The 18,178-nt window shown below is 38.7% G+C and overlaps 1 protein-coding gene across 4 annotated transcripts in view; it reads left to right on the top strand.

The window, feature by feature from the left end:
- Col19a1 (collagen type XIX alpha 1 chain) overlaps positions 1-18,178 on the top strand; it is a 349,367-nt gene that overhangs the window by 234,905 nt on the left and 96,284 nt on the right. For all 4 annotated transcript variants that reach the window (XM_087205147.1, XM_087205146.1, XM_087205145.1 and 1 more), the window contains one exon: positions 17,674-17,727. In XM_087205147.1, the coding sequence (XP_087061273.1) occupies positions 17,674-17,727 (54 nt within the window). The remainder of the gene's footprint in view (positions 1-17,673; positions 17,728-18,178) is intronic.

Below are 18,178 nucleotides of genomic sequence, written 5' to 3'. Positions count from 1 at the left end.
GAGATAGAGATCAGATGTGAATGTAGCTCTAAAGAGGAGAGAATATTAGGAGCAATCTCAGTCTATTTGCAGACATTTTTAGATCAAAGTGCTGTTTTTTACTTACTTGTCTGCTCCAACATTGTGCCCTGTGTGACATGAGCCCTTTCATAGCAGGGAGGAAGGCAAGAGAAGAGGTGGCAGGGGCTCAAATGCTAAACCCTCCTAATCAGGGCTGGGATGGTGTGTGACTCACCCTCGTGGTCAGCTTGGAGATTCCCAGAGCCTGTGTTAGTATAATGTGCAATGTAGAAATAAAGAAAGAACTCTTAATCGTATCTCTCTTATCAAGCAGTTATTGAATAACCTATACTATCCCTCAAATGAGTGAATACATAATTTTAACACTATATTTGTACAGTTTGTTTTTAGAAAAGTTACTGAGAAAAAATTTTGTTCTGGTCAATGTGATTGTCTTGTACCAAGGAGTTGGCCCTGTCAGGAGGCACAAATATTTAGCTCACTGTTCTCAAGAAGATGTTCTTCCCTTTAAGGATTTGCCTACATCAGAGGTAGTGTTGTTATTTAGGGTAGTTTCAACCAGTTCTTCTATTTGTGACCCTTTGTTCCAAAGACAAATTTGTATTTTCTCACTTTTTAAAGAAATTTTTATACCAGAAGCACAAATTGTTTACAAAGAATAATTTCCTACAACTTTCTATCTAGCTAATTGTGTGTGTGTGTGTGTGTATGTAAAAATTTTTTCTCTCAGATTATATCTTCTCAGGAAAAACAAGTTTCTAATAAGGGGATTTTTACTAAAAAGTAAATCTTTTGAACTAATAGTAAGCTGTTTTTATGAATCAGTGTTTCGTAAAAGTTGTGTACATTACTCCAAATTAGCTCGCCATATTCAATAGCACTATTATCCTTAGGAAAAATTTATGTCTTTAGGGAAGACTTGGTTGGAATTTACACACATGTGATCTGTATATAATAGAATTATCCTTAATCAGAATGCTTGTAATTGAGAAGCAATTAAGCTGGTTAACAAGCTTGGTTATAATCCCTTATGTTAAACATACTTTTATTTGTCAAATTTCCTGTTGAAGACCAGCGATAGTCTTACGTATACAAAATAAAATGTTCCTAAGTTCTCCAAAGGACTTCAACCATCTTGTCCTAAATGGATATTCTTCTTTGGAGAGTGTCTTAGTTTGTTTTCTGTTGCTATAACAGAATATCACAGACTGAGAAGCTTATAATGAATGGAGGTTTGTGTCCCTCGCTGTTCTGGGGCCTGGGAAGTCCAGGAGTGTAGTGCCAGCCTCTGGTAAGGCCTTCTTGCTGTGTGGTAAGATTGCTGAGGGCATCATGTGCTGAGACAGAGCAAGTGCACCCACTCAGGTTCTTCTTCCTCTTACAAAGCCACTAATTTCGTAGAGGAACCCCCAGTGTCCTGACCTCATCTGATCCAAATTACCTTCCAAAGATCCGACCTCCAAATACCATTCATCTATGAATTGGGGGACTGAGTTTCAATACATGAAATTTGTGGGACATATTCAAACCGTGACAGAGGGAGACATTAAGTAGAAATGTCCATAATACCTTCAACTACACAAAAACTAGGATGGAAAGAAATTTTTCAGAGAGCCAAAGTATGAGTATAAATAACTCACTGTGAAAGAAAATAGTACTCACACCTAAGGAAATGGGTTGGGAAGAAAAAAGGACAGACTAAATCATTTCAGGTCTGTGTTAGATACAGTACTTCATTGTCCTGTGGAATCTCACAACTATTTTGAGAAGTAGAAATTATCCTTACTTCATAATGGGATAAATTATGCTTGCAAACATCAAGTAAATTGTCCAAGATCACACAAGTCTAAGAGAGGAAGCCAGAAATAAGACCCAGGGACTAATCCCTAAACATACCTTTATTGTCTTTTAGCATAAAAGGCAGCTTCTGGTTTATGGTTTGACTATGATCAGCCTTACTTAAACATCACACACAAAATATTATTCCAATTTATAATTCATAGCACTGTCCTGAGGTAGTATAGGGTGACAGTGAGGAATCTAATCCTTCTCCTCACTGGCCCACACTGGGCAATTTATTTGATATTTCCACATCTTCATTTCCTTCTCTGTAAAGTTGAAATGTTGGCACCTGTCCCACCTACTTCCCACAGTTGCCAGAATGCTCAAATGCAACTATGTGAGAAAAAATTCTTCTATACATAAACCTTTGTCTTAATGGATCTTAGACTCATTAGTATTATTCTGAATACCCATTCACAATGCAGATAGAAGAGATTGTATTGAATTTATAATGGTGTCGACACATTTGTTTCTTTTTACACATTTCCCAAAACCTACTTTTTAAAAAAATATGTTTATTAACAGATTGTTTAAATGAATGATCAGTCAATATATGGAATATTTATTCTGGGTATGTAAATTCTCTTTTGAAGAGGTACAAAAGTTATTCCCAAATAAGTGATAACAACTGACTCTAAAATTTTCCTCAGTTTTACAGCCTCTCTCTTGCTGATGGGGTTTATGTATGATCTGTGTTGTTGCATTTTGTTAGTTGTCGTGTTCTCTAAGTCTCGACTATTATTCCTCATACTAATAAAAAAAAGTTCTTTTTAAAAAGCCTTCTAGTTGTCTTTGTAACATGGGCAATGGAAAATAGTCTCCTGTGATGATGAGAGTTGGAAATTCTATTTCAAAGTATTCTGATTTTTCGTTTCTTTAGAAAAAAAAAGCGGGAAAGCAACTGGAAATGAGGCAGAGCAGGAGGGAAAGCCAGAGAATTTAACTAAGGAGCCATTAAAGGAAGTGCTATGGGTTGGTCCACCCATTTGACATTCCTGTTACTTCTCATTCATCGTCACTGTAAGAAGTGTTTATTAAAAACCCCAGTAATTTTAAAATGTGTTAGTACTTCTTTCATTACAGGCAGGGCTTTTTTCTGGTATTGTTTTTGAGCGTCGTTTCATTGTTGCAGTATGAGAACTGAGAAGTGGACTCCAACGTATCGCACTTCATGCCACAGCAGTTTAGGTTGAAAACAGAAACTCAAGACGCCTAGCGTGGAGTCGCAGCTCCCTCTACTGTTTGCATTGAGAAATATCCAAGCAAAGAATGACCCTCCAGTTTTGGAAGGTGTCACCAACACAGAACATGTTCCAGTGTTAGAGGCTTACTTCTCAACTAGTATAAGTGTCCAATTTTAGATTGGGATTTAGTTACATTTTCTGTTTTTTATTGTAGTTTAAATATAAATTTCATCTCATCAACAGTCATTTTTATCATCAACTTGATTCTCTCTTGAGGTGAAAATCTTTGCATGGAATGTAGACCTTTAAAATGCTCCTCTAATGTAAGGCATTGATAGCACCTTTACGCTTCTTTTCTAAAACAGTGACTTGGTTTGAAATATGTGTAACATATTATTTCTACTTCAATTTTAACTTTATTATGGAAGAATTTCTGTTACCTTTAAAGCATGAATCTACACTGTCCTAAAAGGGCATGCTGTATATATGGTTTACATGGTTAAGAGAGTAAATTTAAGGTATGAATTTGAATCCATTTCCAATAGTGCCTCATCTGGAGTTTTGCTTTCTGTAGTTTCTGTTGCATCTTGTAGACCATGGTCCAAAACTATTAAGTGGAAAATTCCAGAAATAATTCATAAGCTTAACACTGCACCTCATTCGGAGTAAGGTGATGAATTATTGCCCCCCACCCCGCTCTGTCCTGCTCAGGATATGAACCACCTTTGTGCCCAGACTATCCATGCTGTGTAGTCTTCCCCACCTATAAGTCACTTCATAATCGTCTGGGTTCTCAAACTGACTGTAACATGGCACTGTGCTTGTGTTCCAGTAATCCTTACTTTACAGAATCACAGCCCCCAAGGCTTGAGACTATGACATTGGCAATTGGGATATGCCAAAGAGAAGCTATAAATAGTTCTTTTGAGTGAAAAGGTAAAAATCCTCAAAAAGGAAAAATAATTGTATAGTGAGATTGCTGGGATCTATGATAAGAACAAATCTTCCTCTTGTGAAATTATGACTCAGGAAAACAAAATTATTCAAAATTTTGCCATTTCACCTCAAACTCCAAAAGTTATGGCCAGCATATATAATAAATACTTACTTAATGTGGAAGAGGTATTAAATGATAGACTTCAATTCCCAGGCATCCACCAAGGGTCTTAGAATGTATCCTCTGAAGATAAGGGGAAATGCTTCCATTAACAGATACTGATTGACCATATGCCATGTGTTCATCACCGTGATAAATGTGGAATATGCAGTGGTTAAAGCTAAATTAACAAACTAACCAGGCATGGTGGTGCATGATGGTAATCCTAGCACTTGGGAGGCTGAGACAGGAGGATCACTGTGAGTTCAAGGACAACCAGGGCTAACTAGCAAGACCCTGTCTCTAAATAAATAAATAAATAAATAAATACATAGAGAAAAGAATAGAAAAGAAAATCAAACTGCAGAGAAAGCCCCCATCTTTAGTAATCTCTCTATTATGGGAAGAGAAGGTGTAATAATGGTTAATAAGCAATTCAAGAAATAGACAAAACAGTTTCAGGGTAGTGTGCTGTGCCATCAGGAAGTGAACTGGGTTCTGTGACAGACATAGAAGGAGGAGGTATACTTAGGGATGTCTCTCCCCACAGGTGGGGAGAGAAAGAGCTATGTAAGAAAGAGCTATGTCTGAGAAAGAGCTATATGAGAGACAGAACAAGAACCTTCTGGTCAGAGGCTTAAGGCGAGGAAGAATTTGATGTACTCAATAAATATAAAAGGCTGAGTAGTCGAGGGATTCCTCGCTCGGAGCCAGGGCCTTATGAGAGTGGAGTGGTGTGGGAGGTAGATGGCACTGAAAGCCGCCAGCTGCTCACTTCTCCCTTTTGTAAATTTTAGTGTGTGTTTTTCTCCAAAATGGTTAGTTGTTTGGGGGTTTTCTTTCTTATTTTTAATGTGATATAATTACTATCCATACTGATTGAGAGAAATTATTCTGAAGCGCATATTATTTTTCACAATTTTTTGTCAGTAGACAATAGACTTGTTTGCTGTGAGAAAAAAAAAAATGACAAAGCTTGGATTGTAGCCTGTTTAATTTCATTCTTGACCCAAATCCACTGGACACCATCTTTCTCATTAAAGATGAAGAACTGTGGCACATGTGAGTCAGTCTTTTCTTTTTACAGTCTTTTCTTTTTTTCCTCACAACCCACACTGGTACTGCCTTTCTAATAGGCTCCTCCTGGGTCAGATGAGCAGTTATAGCAGTGAAAGCACATGTCCCCAGGTAGCCCAGAGCCCATGAACCTGTGTGCTGTCATTCATCACTATCCGTCATTTGTGTATAACCCTTCCCCAGCTTGACTTCCTGTGCACTGAGAAGTCAAGATATAAAGTTCCCATCGTCCCAGTATAAACCAAGGTCTACCTCCTACGCACATATACTATCCCAAAACACATTCTGGATGCTGAATAAAGCAGATGACAAAATTTGATTTCTTATTAAAACATCCTGTATGTGACTAAATGTATTTTGAGGTCCCTCAGGTCTCAGTGGGAATCCAATTCATATTCTTAGCATCTTGTCTAGAAGCCCTGATCTGATCAGGGCATTGTCATGTTTCTGAGTTTTTCTTTCAGCAAAAAGTCTGTCTATTCTGTCAGTTCAATGAGTGAAAACCATGCACTGCAATAATCATATCTTCAGAGAAAATGAACCTCACTGTTTGAGTCAATGGGAATAGTAATTTCATTTCTTAAGAAAAATAAGATGACATTCTCAAATTTTAAAATATAGACATAAAAGACCTATAAAATGGAGACACAGCCAGTTAATTATTTTTACTGCCACTTGTTCCCCACTGGGGTCATGGTCCCAGACAACACAGCTGTTGTCAACATTGCTAAAATTCCAATGTTACCTTGTGTGACCACAGGAGACACGCATGTGCCTGTGAGACAGCTGGGGATATCCGGTTGAGATTTCAAAAACTAGCACTTGGGTTAGATTTCCTTATCACTTCTCTTTTTCTTTCTATGAACAGCAGCAGTGGGACAGTATTCATTGCTTTCTGACTTTCTACGTTTACTAATTGAGGTGACACTTGGGTAGAAAAGGATTTTATCTTCATGCAACCACTGAGTACTTCTCCCCTAAGATCATATTCTTGAAGGCAGATATGCAGATATCTGGACCCGTTTATGTTATTTATAGCAATGATGAGACAGAATATTTTAAATCTTTGATTTATAGTCACCAAACTTGTAATTAGTTGACCAGAGCATTAATTAAGCACCATTTCTTTGAATTGGGTAAACATTAAGGTTTCAGGATTCAAAGGCCAGATTTATTAGACTCCTTTATGTTCAAAACAGGAGACATGTTTCCTAAATAATCTTATAGTTTGCTTTTAATGATATGGTTTTCAAAACAGTCACCACACAGCATTTAATGTTATTGCTGTGTACCTTGTGAGGTAGGCAAGAGAACCCTGAGAAGTCTGGGCCCCAGCAGAGAAGGGACTCAGCTAACCTCAGCAGTCACTGATCTCTGCACAACAATATAATCTGGTGCCGTTAAAGGAAAGACTAAAAGAAATTGTGTGGCTAGAGAAGCAACAGCTTTTGGCACTGTCTTAAGGACCTCAAACAGGGAAAGGAATCTGGGAGAAAATAGGACCTGAAGAGATTTCTGGTATAATATCTGTAATGCTTTTGTTCAAAAGTAAAAAGTTCTGCAAGAGATATGGCAAGTGGTTAGTATTATAGCACTGGACTGGGGATTCGTGAGACTTTATCATGTTCTGTATTTTTCAGCAAGCTTATTTCAAACTCCCTTTAAGATACAGGAAACTCACCCAGTGGTATTAGTAAAGTTTACTATCACTAGTTACTTCTACACTGACCCAAATCAATGATCTTCTTCTTTGCCTGAAAAACTTTGTGCAAAGGGAATAAGTATTTTAAAACAAAACTCACCATTTTTTCCTGGAACTTTCCCAAGTGGACTTTCTTTAATGAGGTTTGATTGATTATCATTTGTAGATTCATCATTAGTACAACATATAGATTGGAGGAAAAATTGATATCAACATTTGAGTTGAAAGTGAAAGACTACAATCACCCCAAATTAAAACCCAAATGTTCTTCATGTTGCTTTTCTTCTAGAGTAATCTAGAATGTTCCCAGCTGTTCAAATTTTGCATGGGATCTTGGCCTGTGTGTAGCTTGACAGTGTGTGAGCCAGAACCATCAGTCTCACTGTCTTACATCCCAGCAGTGTGCCTTGGGAATCATGTTTTCTCTGCACAAGGAAGCATCCTCATTTAAAGAACGAGTGTTCTCACTTAATTACAGTAAACAGAAACTCTGAGGGCTGAGGGTGGAGGCTGCCTGTGGGCTCTGTGTGAGCTGACTCTCCTTCTGATTTGGGGAGCATATTGAGAAATTCCTGAGGTCAAAAAGAGGGTAGAGGCACAGGGTCCCAAAGCAGGGTTTTTGTTGGTGATGATCTTTTGGGGACACCACTGGATACAAACAATTTGTTTCACACTTCCCTATCCTTGCTAGCTTTCATGCCTCTGTGGTTTTTATCACCTTTTGCTGGATCATTGATGTTGCTTCAGTGGGTGGCAAGGCACTCTAAAGACTCCTGCTGCTGCTTCTATTTGCAGGAAGCTGACAAATAATACTTTTCCTTTTGTAAGGCATACTGAAGAGAGATGAGCATAAACTACTTCATGGATGAATAAGCAGAATGGCAGTATTAGAGGAGGAATCATTTTTTCCCCAACCATATGTCATTGAAATGAGTAAAAAAAAAAAAAATCCCACTCTGTCAATGATAAAGTAAGGTTTATGCCAATTACACTGATATCTGGGAAAAATGAGTACCTTCAGAAATGATGTTTTTCTGCTTTGGAAAATAAAGTGTTAAACATGTATGAGCTTTATAGAATAATTCAGAAAATCTGTTTCTATGAAATGGGTTAATTATACCCATTGAATGCATTACTATCACAGTCTTGTCCTCCTACTCCTGTTCCAAAACGACAAGTGAAACCAGGTACTGTACAATTTTGGAAAACAATCAGGTCTCATATTGAGTATTTTGCTTATTCATACAACCATAAACTGCTTATGCTCGAGTTCCCTCAATTACACAGCTCAGTATGCAGGCCAGAAGCAGACAAGCCCAGCTCAAGGGAGCACTTCCCTGGAATACACAGAGGAATGAGCTTGAAAAATGTCCAAGGTGGCAGATGTGAAAATTCTCATTCAAGATCTGGAAGCTGCCTTCGCCGCAATCCCTCACCTGTTAATCATGCTGCTTCTGAACTTCTCAGCAGAGAACACTGGCCATCCCTTAGACCAAGACCCTGAGGAGCCATAGACCTTCTGAAGTATGGAGTAGGTTTGTGTCACTTTGGGGGGAAAGCTGGCTGGGACCAGAAAGGATCATGGATCACACACAGTGCTGCTCAGAATTTCCAGGATTCCCCAAGAGTGATGCTGTGGTGGATGGCTATTACATTTTGTAGAGGAAATCCACAAAGATGCCCTTGATGTACATCATTCATATCCTTAGATAGTCTTAATAGAAGGATATTTCCTGTTCTCTGCATGACAACTTACCCATGACTATTCTCCACTGCAATTTAATGATTATAGGAGTTTCAGTTTATCAAAATTACCCTTGTAGTATTACTCTGGATGAACTAGTCTCTTTTCCACCCCTTTTGACTATTTTTATTTTGCTCTTCTTCTATAATCTCATAAAGGCTAAGACTCTTGACCCTGGTCTGGTGTTATTTAGAATCTCACAATTTATTTAAGATGCTGATTGAGATCGCTAGCTTCCTTTTCTTCTGAGTGCTTTTGCTTGCTTCTTTCTTTTTCCTTGTCTTTCTCTAATGTCAGCCCTCAGTGATTTCTCGTTGTCTCTGTGTTGTTCCTCTCCCATTATTACCCTACTCCAATTCTGAAAGTTTTCTTCTTGACCTCTTCTTGTCATCCAAGTCTTTGAAATGCTTAATTAACTACACCATATCTTCAAGCTCTCTTTGCATAGTCTTTATTGGTTCTGCATCTCATTAAGGGATCCTGTGATCTTTTACCACTTGATATTTTTAATTGGCCCTAAGATGATTATTTTCCTATCATCTTTCTCATTATGAGAGAGTTTAAGAAAAAGAGCTAAGGATCAAGGGTGTGAGGTCAGGCAGGACATGGGTTGAAAACTCTTTTCTACTAGTATTACCTTGGATAAGATAATTAACATTTTGTATGTGTAAACTAAGGATAATTCTGCTTATTGGGTAGTTGTAAGAGGTAAAGGCAATAATATATTTATGCTTGTGCTATACAGCGAACCCTTGACTTATATACTCAATTCATTTGCAAGGGCTAGTTGTAACTCAAGTTGGTTATAAATCAAGACTGTTTTTCCCATAAGAAATCATGGAAATACCCATAATGTGTTCCAATCCTCCCAAAACTCCCCTTAACTAACCTTTTCATAATAAACAAGGGTTGTGTAATATGCATAACTTACCAGAAACACCAATGATTTTCCTAGTGTATTCACCAAAAAGTTATAAAATGTGCTTAGTTTAGCAGAAACAACAATTTCATACTGTACTCAGCATTTAAATTGACATCTTTGATTTGCAGGAAGGGAGGATGAAATGGAAGGTGGTTATTGTTTGGAAGGAGAGTCCCCTTCCTTAAGAACATCAGGAATCTGGCTCTCTGGCATATTTCTCTCCTTGGAAAAGTTTGTAGCCCACTGGGACCTGCTTCTGGTTCACTAGGTCTCAACGTTTTCAGAACTAAAAACTGACCTAAGGTTGTCTGTTTCTGTCTTTTCTTTAACACTGTTCTGTAGGATGACATGACATTGTCATTAAGCAAGTGAATGCAACGATTGGCTTTTCCTCTGTCTGGGTGGGTCTTCTCTACACATGTTTGTAGCTCTGTCCATATTTCTAGGATTTCCTCTATTTCAGAAGAAGAACTTTGCTGCACTCATTGTTGATACTCCTCCTTCTCTTCAGAAAGCTCCTCAGCTGCCATTCTCTGTTGCTCAGCCAGAAGTTGCTGAAGCTCCTCTGTAGACAGTTCCTCTGAGTGTTCCTCCACCAGTTCCTCAACATCATCACTATCTACCTGAAAACCACGGACTCTGCTATAGTGACACAACCACAGGGTCAATTGAAGGCTCAGGCTCTTCTAGACAGACTTCAGAGTCTCTCTCCTGAGTAATTTTAGGCCACATTTTCTTCCAGGAAGATCTCAGGGTCCTTAGAGAGACATTGGCCTGGGATTTCTCAATGAACCCCACACAGGAAAGATCAGCATTTGGGTCATAACTTAAGACTTCGGTCGTAAGTTAAAACTAAAATTCCAGTAGTAACCCAAGTTGTTTGTATGTGAGCCTAGTCATAACTTGAGGGTCCACTGTAATTTTAATGTTTCCCCTCTGAAATTCATGTGTTGATTAAACCTAAGTTTCATGATAGCTTTGCTTTCAATTACAGTAATTAGCCAAATTCTTAGATTAATCTAAATCTGTTGATCCTTACTCTCATTAATGAGATGGGGAAGCACTTATAAAAGAAGCTTCCCATAGCACTTGGCCAGCTTGTATTTCTGCCATGGGAGGACACAGCAACAAGGTCCAGATGAGACCCAATGCCAGAGCCTCCCTCTTGGGATGCCCAACCTCCCGAACTGTGGGAAAATAAATCTCTGTTGTTATAAACTACCCAGTCTCAAGTATTCTGGTGCAGTAGCACAGACCAGCATAGAACAAGCTAGCATACAAGTATCACTCTCAAACTTAATTATCATCATTTATTAATATTGTTATCATTACTCCACTTTGTCATTCTTCGTCATCTTATTTCTGTCTGTCTTTCCCAGGATTTAGTTCAAGACCTACTATTTCCGAGACAAAAAGGCTGATACTTTTCCTAATTCTTTCATTATCATCTGCTTGTAACTTTTCTTCTCTCGGCTTGTTTCCCTTCTATTTCCCAATGTTCAAGTCTGTATAAAGATACTTTATCTGTCTAAGAACATTGACCTAAATACATGCATGGATATATTCCTTATCTGGAAAAGCCTGTTAGACTCAATTTTCAATGTGAATAAAAAGATTTGAAAATATCTGTGTAGGCATTAGAGCATTTCAAATTTCACGATTCCCTGTGTATTGGACAAGGAATGAAATGTTCTTTCCGTCAGCACTGAAACCTGAGTTTCCTATGAACTTATTCCCATTTGTCTCCCTACTTCTTATGATTGAAGTTACCCTTAAGACTTGACTCAAATGTAATGACTTCATTTTTCAAAGCCTTACACCTCGAAGTGAGAGACTCGACCTCATAATCGGGTGAAGAACCCATTCCCAGATCTTCTGTCCCTTCCTCCGTGCCTTCTCTTTCTTGGTGCAGTCTCCTCTTCCTACGCCCGAGGTGTTATCCATTTATTCTCCTTTCCCGTCCCACCTCATCTGCTCTTGGTAAATACTTAATGAACAATTTGCATGAATGCATTAGAGCCCTGTAACTTCAGACTTAGTTCTATCATTTGTTATTATGTAGTTTGGAGATGCTTTTCCCATCAAATGGAGGCTATAGCCTCAGTTTTTAGTGAGAAATAAGACACTGTTTTGCAATCCCATTATGCTGCTATTCTAGAAAATACAAGTGAAAATACTTTTTGAATTATCTTGAGCTATGTAAATATGAAATTTGTATTTGAGCTGGTGATAAAAACCTAGTATCAAATGAGCAAGTCTTTCTTTGTAGAGTTTTAGGCACTAATCAGAGAGTGGACAGATTATTTTGAGGAAAAGGAGCCCCTTCCAGAAAACTTACAATTTCTCTTAATACGTACTACTCCAAAAGTGGATTGTTATAATCTCAAATATGAGAGCTTGAGGTCTCTGGTGAAACATAAATTATAATATAAGCACTCAAATCTTTTTCTTGCTTCAAAAATCATGCTTTGAAGTTTAAGAATTTCTAGTAATACTTCAAAGGAGAAGAAGAGTAGGTGTTGGCATTTCCTCACTAAAAATTTGCAGTAGAAGCATTCTCAGAAAAATAATCCATTATAAAGTTATAATTATTTAATTTACATAATTAAATCCAAGTGATACTGGAAAAATTTCATTTTGAGCAAACATTAAGACAAATGAAAGGACTTACACATTTTTTTAAAGGAACTGATTTCTCAAATGTTTTCTGTCTAAACAGCAGTCTTGATTTTCTTTCTGGTTAAAAATCCAACCATGAACTCTTTTTCTTTTTTGATTGATTGATTGATTGTCTCACTATGTAGCTCAGGCTAGCCTCAAATCCCTGGTGATCCTCCTGCCTCAGCCTCCCTAGTCCTGAGATTACAGGTGTGCACCACCAAACCCCGCTCCATGAACTCTTTTCTACCTAAATGGAGTGCACTGCTGCTTTGCTTTCAATTAAATAGCCGAATTCTTTGATCAATCTAAATCTGTTGGCCCTGTCCTTTATAAATCTGGAAGCACTAAGCCCTTGCTCTGTTTGAAACCATTTATAACTAAAACCAAAACCAACAAGCAGGAAATTGGCTTTTCCCACAGAATTTTTCATGGAAAAGCAACAGTTCGTTGAATTCAGTGAACATTTGGCACTGGGAATGGGAGCTGAGAGTTGGGAGCTCTGTTACACAGCTTGTGTTGAGATGGGTTTAGAAGGGGTTTTCATTAAAACTGGGACTACGGGCCGGTGCGTGAGTCAGTGTAGTCAGTGGCAAAACACTTTGCTATGTGACAGACAATGTGTCATAGGTGGAAATGTATGTGAGGGGAAACTCATCTTGACATGAGCTTTTCCAGCCATTACTCTGTTTTTCGTCTTGTCATTCCTGGGTCTGAATTTAGACTTCCTGATGACTTTTATTAAATATCAAGGGAAAAATAATCACTGATCTCCGCCTTTTCTACTAGCCACTAGACATTGGAAGTGTTTCTTGAAAATGAGTCCTCTGATTCTCCGATAACAAATGTTCAGGTATTTTCAGCTTCTTTTGAAGGAGTTGATCAGCACAACTTCCTTCACAGAGGTCCAAAGTGTTTCAGAGGTTGTGAGGGGAACTGGAAATGTACAGGGCCACAGGCAGTGCTGCTCCACAGGGAGGAGCTCCTCACAGGGCATTGAGGAGCTGTGGCTCACAGAGATGAGTACCATGAAGACTGCTGAAGGGGGCTCAGTTAGCAAAGTTTAAAACACTAAAGGGTGCTTTTTACTGCAAATATGTACTAATAAAAAATAAAAACTGGATGGAAACTACCAAGAGGTGCTTTTAGAGGACAGAGAGAAAGGGAAAGCGTTCTGGAGTGCAGATGAGGAAGTGAGCAGAGGAGCTGGCTGTGGAGTTTGGAGACCTTGCCCAGGAGGTCTAGGGTGTGGGAGCTAAATCCAAAGGCTTCACCCTAGGTGTTCAGAGAGCCGTACCAAAGGCAGTGAGGAAACAGCAGAACTATGGTTCTTGGAGTTCAACATTCGGTGACCTGGTGAAAAACAAAGCTCAGCTGAGCCCAGGACTAAGGCAGTATGGTTTTAACAGAAGATTCTTTTGTTTAAACTTGGAGAATGTGCAGTCAAAGCTAAAACCTAAGGGGGTGACAGTTTATTTTTACCCCAAGCATCTGATAACTCTGGTAACAACCACCATGGTGTCTCTCTGTTTCCTACTGCCAGCAAGATTTTAGCCAAAAACTTCTTAAATGCTACTCAAACTATTGCTGAGAGTATGTAATTCCAAACTGGGTAAGCTGTAATTCACCTCATCGCACCAGGTATGGTGCTTTGCAGTAGGAAACAATCTCAGGAGCGCTAGGCGTTGAGACCTCCCAGATCATTCCAGACCAGGACAGTCGGGTTTGACCAAGTGCACCTCCCTAGAGCTCACTAGCATCTAAAGCTGTTCTGTAGCTGGGTTCTCCTCACATTATCTCAGATGTCCTGTGTCTCCCAATCCAGTTCAAGTAGAGTGAACCAGAACTCCATAGGAGAGAGACTTGTGCCACCATGATTTCTGTACAAACTTGCTCTTGGTCAGTGTTGTGAGAAAGACATTAGGACTTTTTTCCTTTCTACAAACCTTCAGCTGGTTTTCCTAGAAGAGCTCCTGAGAACAGTAGCTGACATGTCTTTGGTGGCTGGCTTCTCCTTTCCACTGGGCCTGGGTCACCTCTCTGTCTCCTCGCTGGGTCTTCATAAATGCAAACCTCAGAGACAGTGACCTCCCAAGAGTGCCCTGGAGCATGCACTAGCACCCTGTGATGCCAGGAGATCTGTCCCTTACCTCAAGTCTGTAACCTCCCCTTCCTTGGAGATGACAGACAGCAAGACCTAGAGCTGTTGCCAAACTTGGAAACAGGTGCCTGGCTCCTTGAGTCTTCTCCAGCCACATTTCAAATCAGAACAGGTCGGGCACCAATTCCAAGACGCCAAGGTCAATATTTTTTTTAATCATAAACAGAAAGCTGCTACTGGCATTTGTATGCTAGAGTTTCTCCACAGTCACCGTGCCCTGCTTTGGTTGAGGATGTTCCTTTCTGACAGTGTCAGAAAAATCAAGTGAATCCATGTAGACTTGCATGTCCCCAGCACTCTCTCTGTGTCTCCTTTCAGTATCTGCAGGGTTTCTCTCACCCGCTGAGAGAGTGTGAAGCACTGCCTGCAAGTAGACTGTTGGATATAAATCTCTATTACTCTAATCTTGGAATTTATGGGACCCGAAGTATTCTAGAGACTAAAAGAGAAAAATGCCATCATAAATGCTCATCATCTGATTAAGTAGTAGGGCCTAAAATTTCTCATCAAACCTAGTTAGAGGATTACTTGGTAGATGTGACATTTTATGGCAAGAATAGAACATTTGAAAATATGGAAATCACTTTTGGGGGTTTATTCATCTTTTAGGTATCTGAATGATATCAGACTTTCCTGTTGGCCCTTCACTCTTTTCTGTGATCTATGATTTTATCATTATTTTTTGAAGGAGCAGCTGCACCGACTCTCCTCGATATTCTCCCACCCCACCCCCAAGAGGATGCTCAACTGCTAGCTCAGGACTCTAGGTGAAGAATATATCCATGTGTACGAAATTCAGCTCTACTTGGTGGGTAGATAACCAGTTCGTAGAGGGTCATACCCAGTTCACACTCAGTTTTTTAGAAATTCTCACCTATTAATTTTATGATTCTCATCCACTCTGCTCTTTTTCTGTTCTGTGCTAACCCTACCACTCAGTTTGCTCTGCTGCTTCTTATCTTACTGCCTTCCACAATCTTGGAAGGCCCCTCCCTTTTACATTCCTGAATCACCTGCTGCCCCAGCAAAGACAGATGTGACTAGAGAAGAGTTGTGCTTTGGAATGCAGGCAGAATCTGCCCCCATCTGGTGTGGAGAGAATGCATGGAAATGGTTGGGAGATGCAAAGAGGTGACAGAATGGCTTCTCCTGCTACACAGTAGGGCTACAACTAAAAGCAAAGTGCATATCTCCTCCCCTCCTGCTCCAGGGATAGTGCTGGCTTATGCTCAGTTCTAAGTGAAAGTTGTGTTGATTTTTTTTGCAATTTCAGTATAGTAAGTAGACCATGGAAGACTGATCATCTCATATTCTCTATGACAACTCATCACCGTAATAAAAAATGTTACCACAAAAGTTATTTGAGGCTGAGTCTGCTTTACATTAAGATAGCAGAGGAGACAACACCTGACTTTGGGCCCCGTGCTGATGTTAAATATTAATTAGCACTGCTGCTTAACCAGTGGCGGAGCTTTGGGCCAGTTAACAGTTCCCAGGCCTTGGCTTCTTTATCTCTGAATCAAAAATAACAATAGTCTATTCCTCATGGAGTCACTGTAGGGATTTAATGAGATAATCCATTCCAAAACTGTATTATAATCCCTGGCACATGATTACCACCATATAAATAATTGGCTATTAGTAGTTGATTGATTTTTCTGCTGTATTTAGGAGACTGTATTAATTGTTCTGTTATTTTTGCAAGTCCTAATAATTAAGACTCTCACTTTTTGCTAGAAAGAATGTATATGAAGCTAAATGTATGTGCCCATCACTGTTTTTTGATCTAATGGGCCTTATCCATATCCACTTACTGATGGATGCTGTACTTGAACTCCTGCGTGACCTGTTGTGCACCTACCTGTGGTGTCGCTCACATTTCTCTGTGACTCTTTATCTACCTGCAGAAGAATCAATATTAAGGAACCTCGTAAGAATGAGTTATTAATTTGTATATTCCTGGCTAGAAACTATGAAACAATCCCCAACCCAATGATGGCTTTCCTCATTATTTCACCTAACTGACCTAAAATATGTTACACAAATCTGGCCAATGAGAACAGAAACGTGGAAATATATAATGACATGGAATTCTCTTTCTGATGTTAGCTGTTTTCATTTCAGCAAAGTGAGAACATCGTTTATCTTTCCAGTCATAGTCGGCTGTGTGACTGGTGAGGCGCATTGTTTTCTCAAGAGTCAGACCAGCCCATTCCCAAGCATCCACCACCACATCCTTGGGTCCTTTATGTTTCATGCACAATGCAAAGGTTCCTATTATAAGAGATCATTGGTCACAAGCCATTCATAAGAAACAAATATTAGCCAAGATTAATTTTTTTCTATATGCAACTAGCAATTGTTCCTTAAATGTTTTGCTTTACTTTTCAATGCTTGTATTCCCCTTTCAAAATAATTTTTGAGTAACAATGCTACTTGATTTGCTCAATTATCTTTTTTCTGTGTCTTATCTTCCAAGGTAAAATGGTATGAACTTTGCCTCGATAATATTTTCTCACCTTCTAGCTTTCAAGGTCTGGATAGAACATACAGCCTCTTTTCTGAGATAGCTGAATCTACTGTGGCTTGATCTAAAATAATCCTAAGCTTTGTATTTTCTTCTGGCCCTCTCCCCAAAATGTCATCTCTAGAAAACTTCTCTCTATTTCCTTGAAGCTATAGGGATGAACAGATGTCTTAACCTTTATCTAGTCCTATCACTTGGCATAGTTCTTAGGAAGTTCTTCCAGAGCAACTAAAATCTACCAAGATTTAAAAGCATTAAATCTGAAGCTTTATAACAGACATCTTCTGGCCCCAAAGTCTGTGTACTGCCCATTTTCAAAGGGAAAAACAGTAGAAAAAAAAATATTTTCCCCACATTTTCTAAGTTAATAACATATGAGAGCACATATTTCTACAATACATTTATCAAAACCCTGAGAAAAGTGTCAAAAATAAACTGAAGCTACAACTTCCTCCCTGGAAGAATCTTACAATTCCTTTTAATAAAGAACACACTGGTTGTTGAATTCCTGTAAAGTGTTACATGTTCCCACCCAGGACCTGTCTTTGGATTTATGTAAGACTTAACCTAGAAAAACCTGTAAGAATCGGCGAAGTTAATGTCCATATAATTCTTAATTTTGTATTAATTAATTAGAATAGACTCTTTTTTCTTGACTGTATGACTAGATATATTATTTAAGTACACATGGTTTTGACAAATACTTATATATTTGTCTTTGGTTTGTTTCTACTACAAGGGACCTCCTCGGTTACAAGGAATACAACAGACTCTTGGTGGATATTTTAACAAGGTATGGCTTCTCTTTTTCCCACAACTTGTATATATAAAAGTTTTATGGTATAATATTTTTGGGGGAAAAAAGCTTTCTAATTCCTAATTTCTCAGACCTTGAGACATGATTACATATACTTAAATATCTTTCTATTCTGAAAGCTCTATTTCCAAAAATCACCAAAAAGCTCAGCATTCTACCATAAACCTGGGGTTTTATTTTTTATAAAATAAAAAAGTTTAATTCAAAGTTTACTAAGGCAAAAAAAAAAATCTTCTCATCATTAATAGTTCCTTTATCCAGTTTCTCTAAAAGCAGAAAGAAATTCCTTTCTACCCTGAAGTCCTGGGTGGTATAACAGGTGATAGACTTTATTTTTTACCAAAACCAGGAGAAGCTGCACCCCAAATCTCAAGCAGACATCCCCAAGAATGAGAGCCCCTATCCATGAACAGGAACAGCTTTAACC

This window comes from Heterocephalus glaber, unplaced genomic scaffold (genome assembly GCF_053883595.1).
Source record: "Heterocephalus glaber isolate CG9 unplaced genomic scaffold, H.glaber_assembly_v1.0 deba00000594, whole genome shotgun sequence".
Classification (NCBI taxonomy): domain Eukaryota; kingdom Metazoa; phylum Chordata; class Mammalia; order Rodentia; family Bathyergidae; genus Heterocephalus; species Heterocephalus glaber.
Note: the sequence above shows the minus strand (reverse complement) of the source record. Positions and strands in the feature narration are given on the sequence as shown.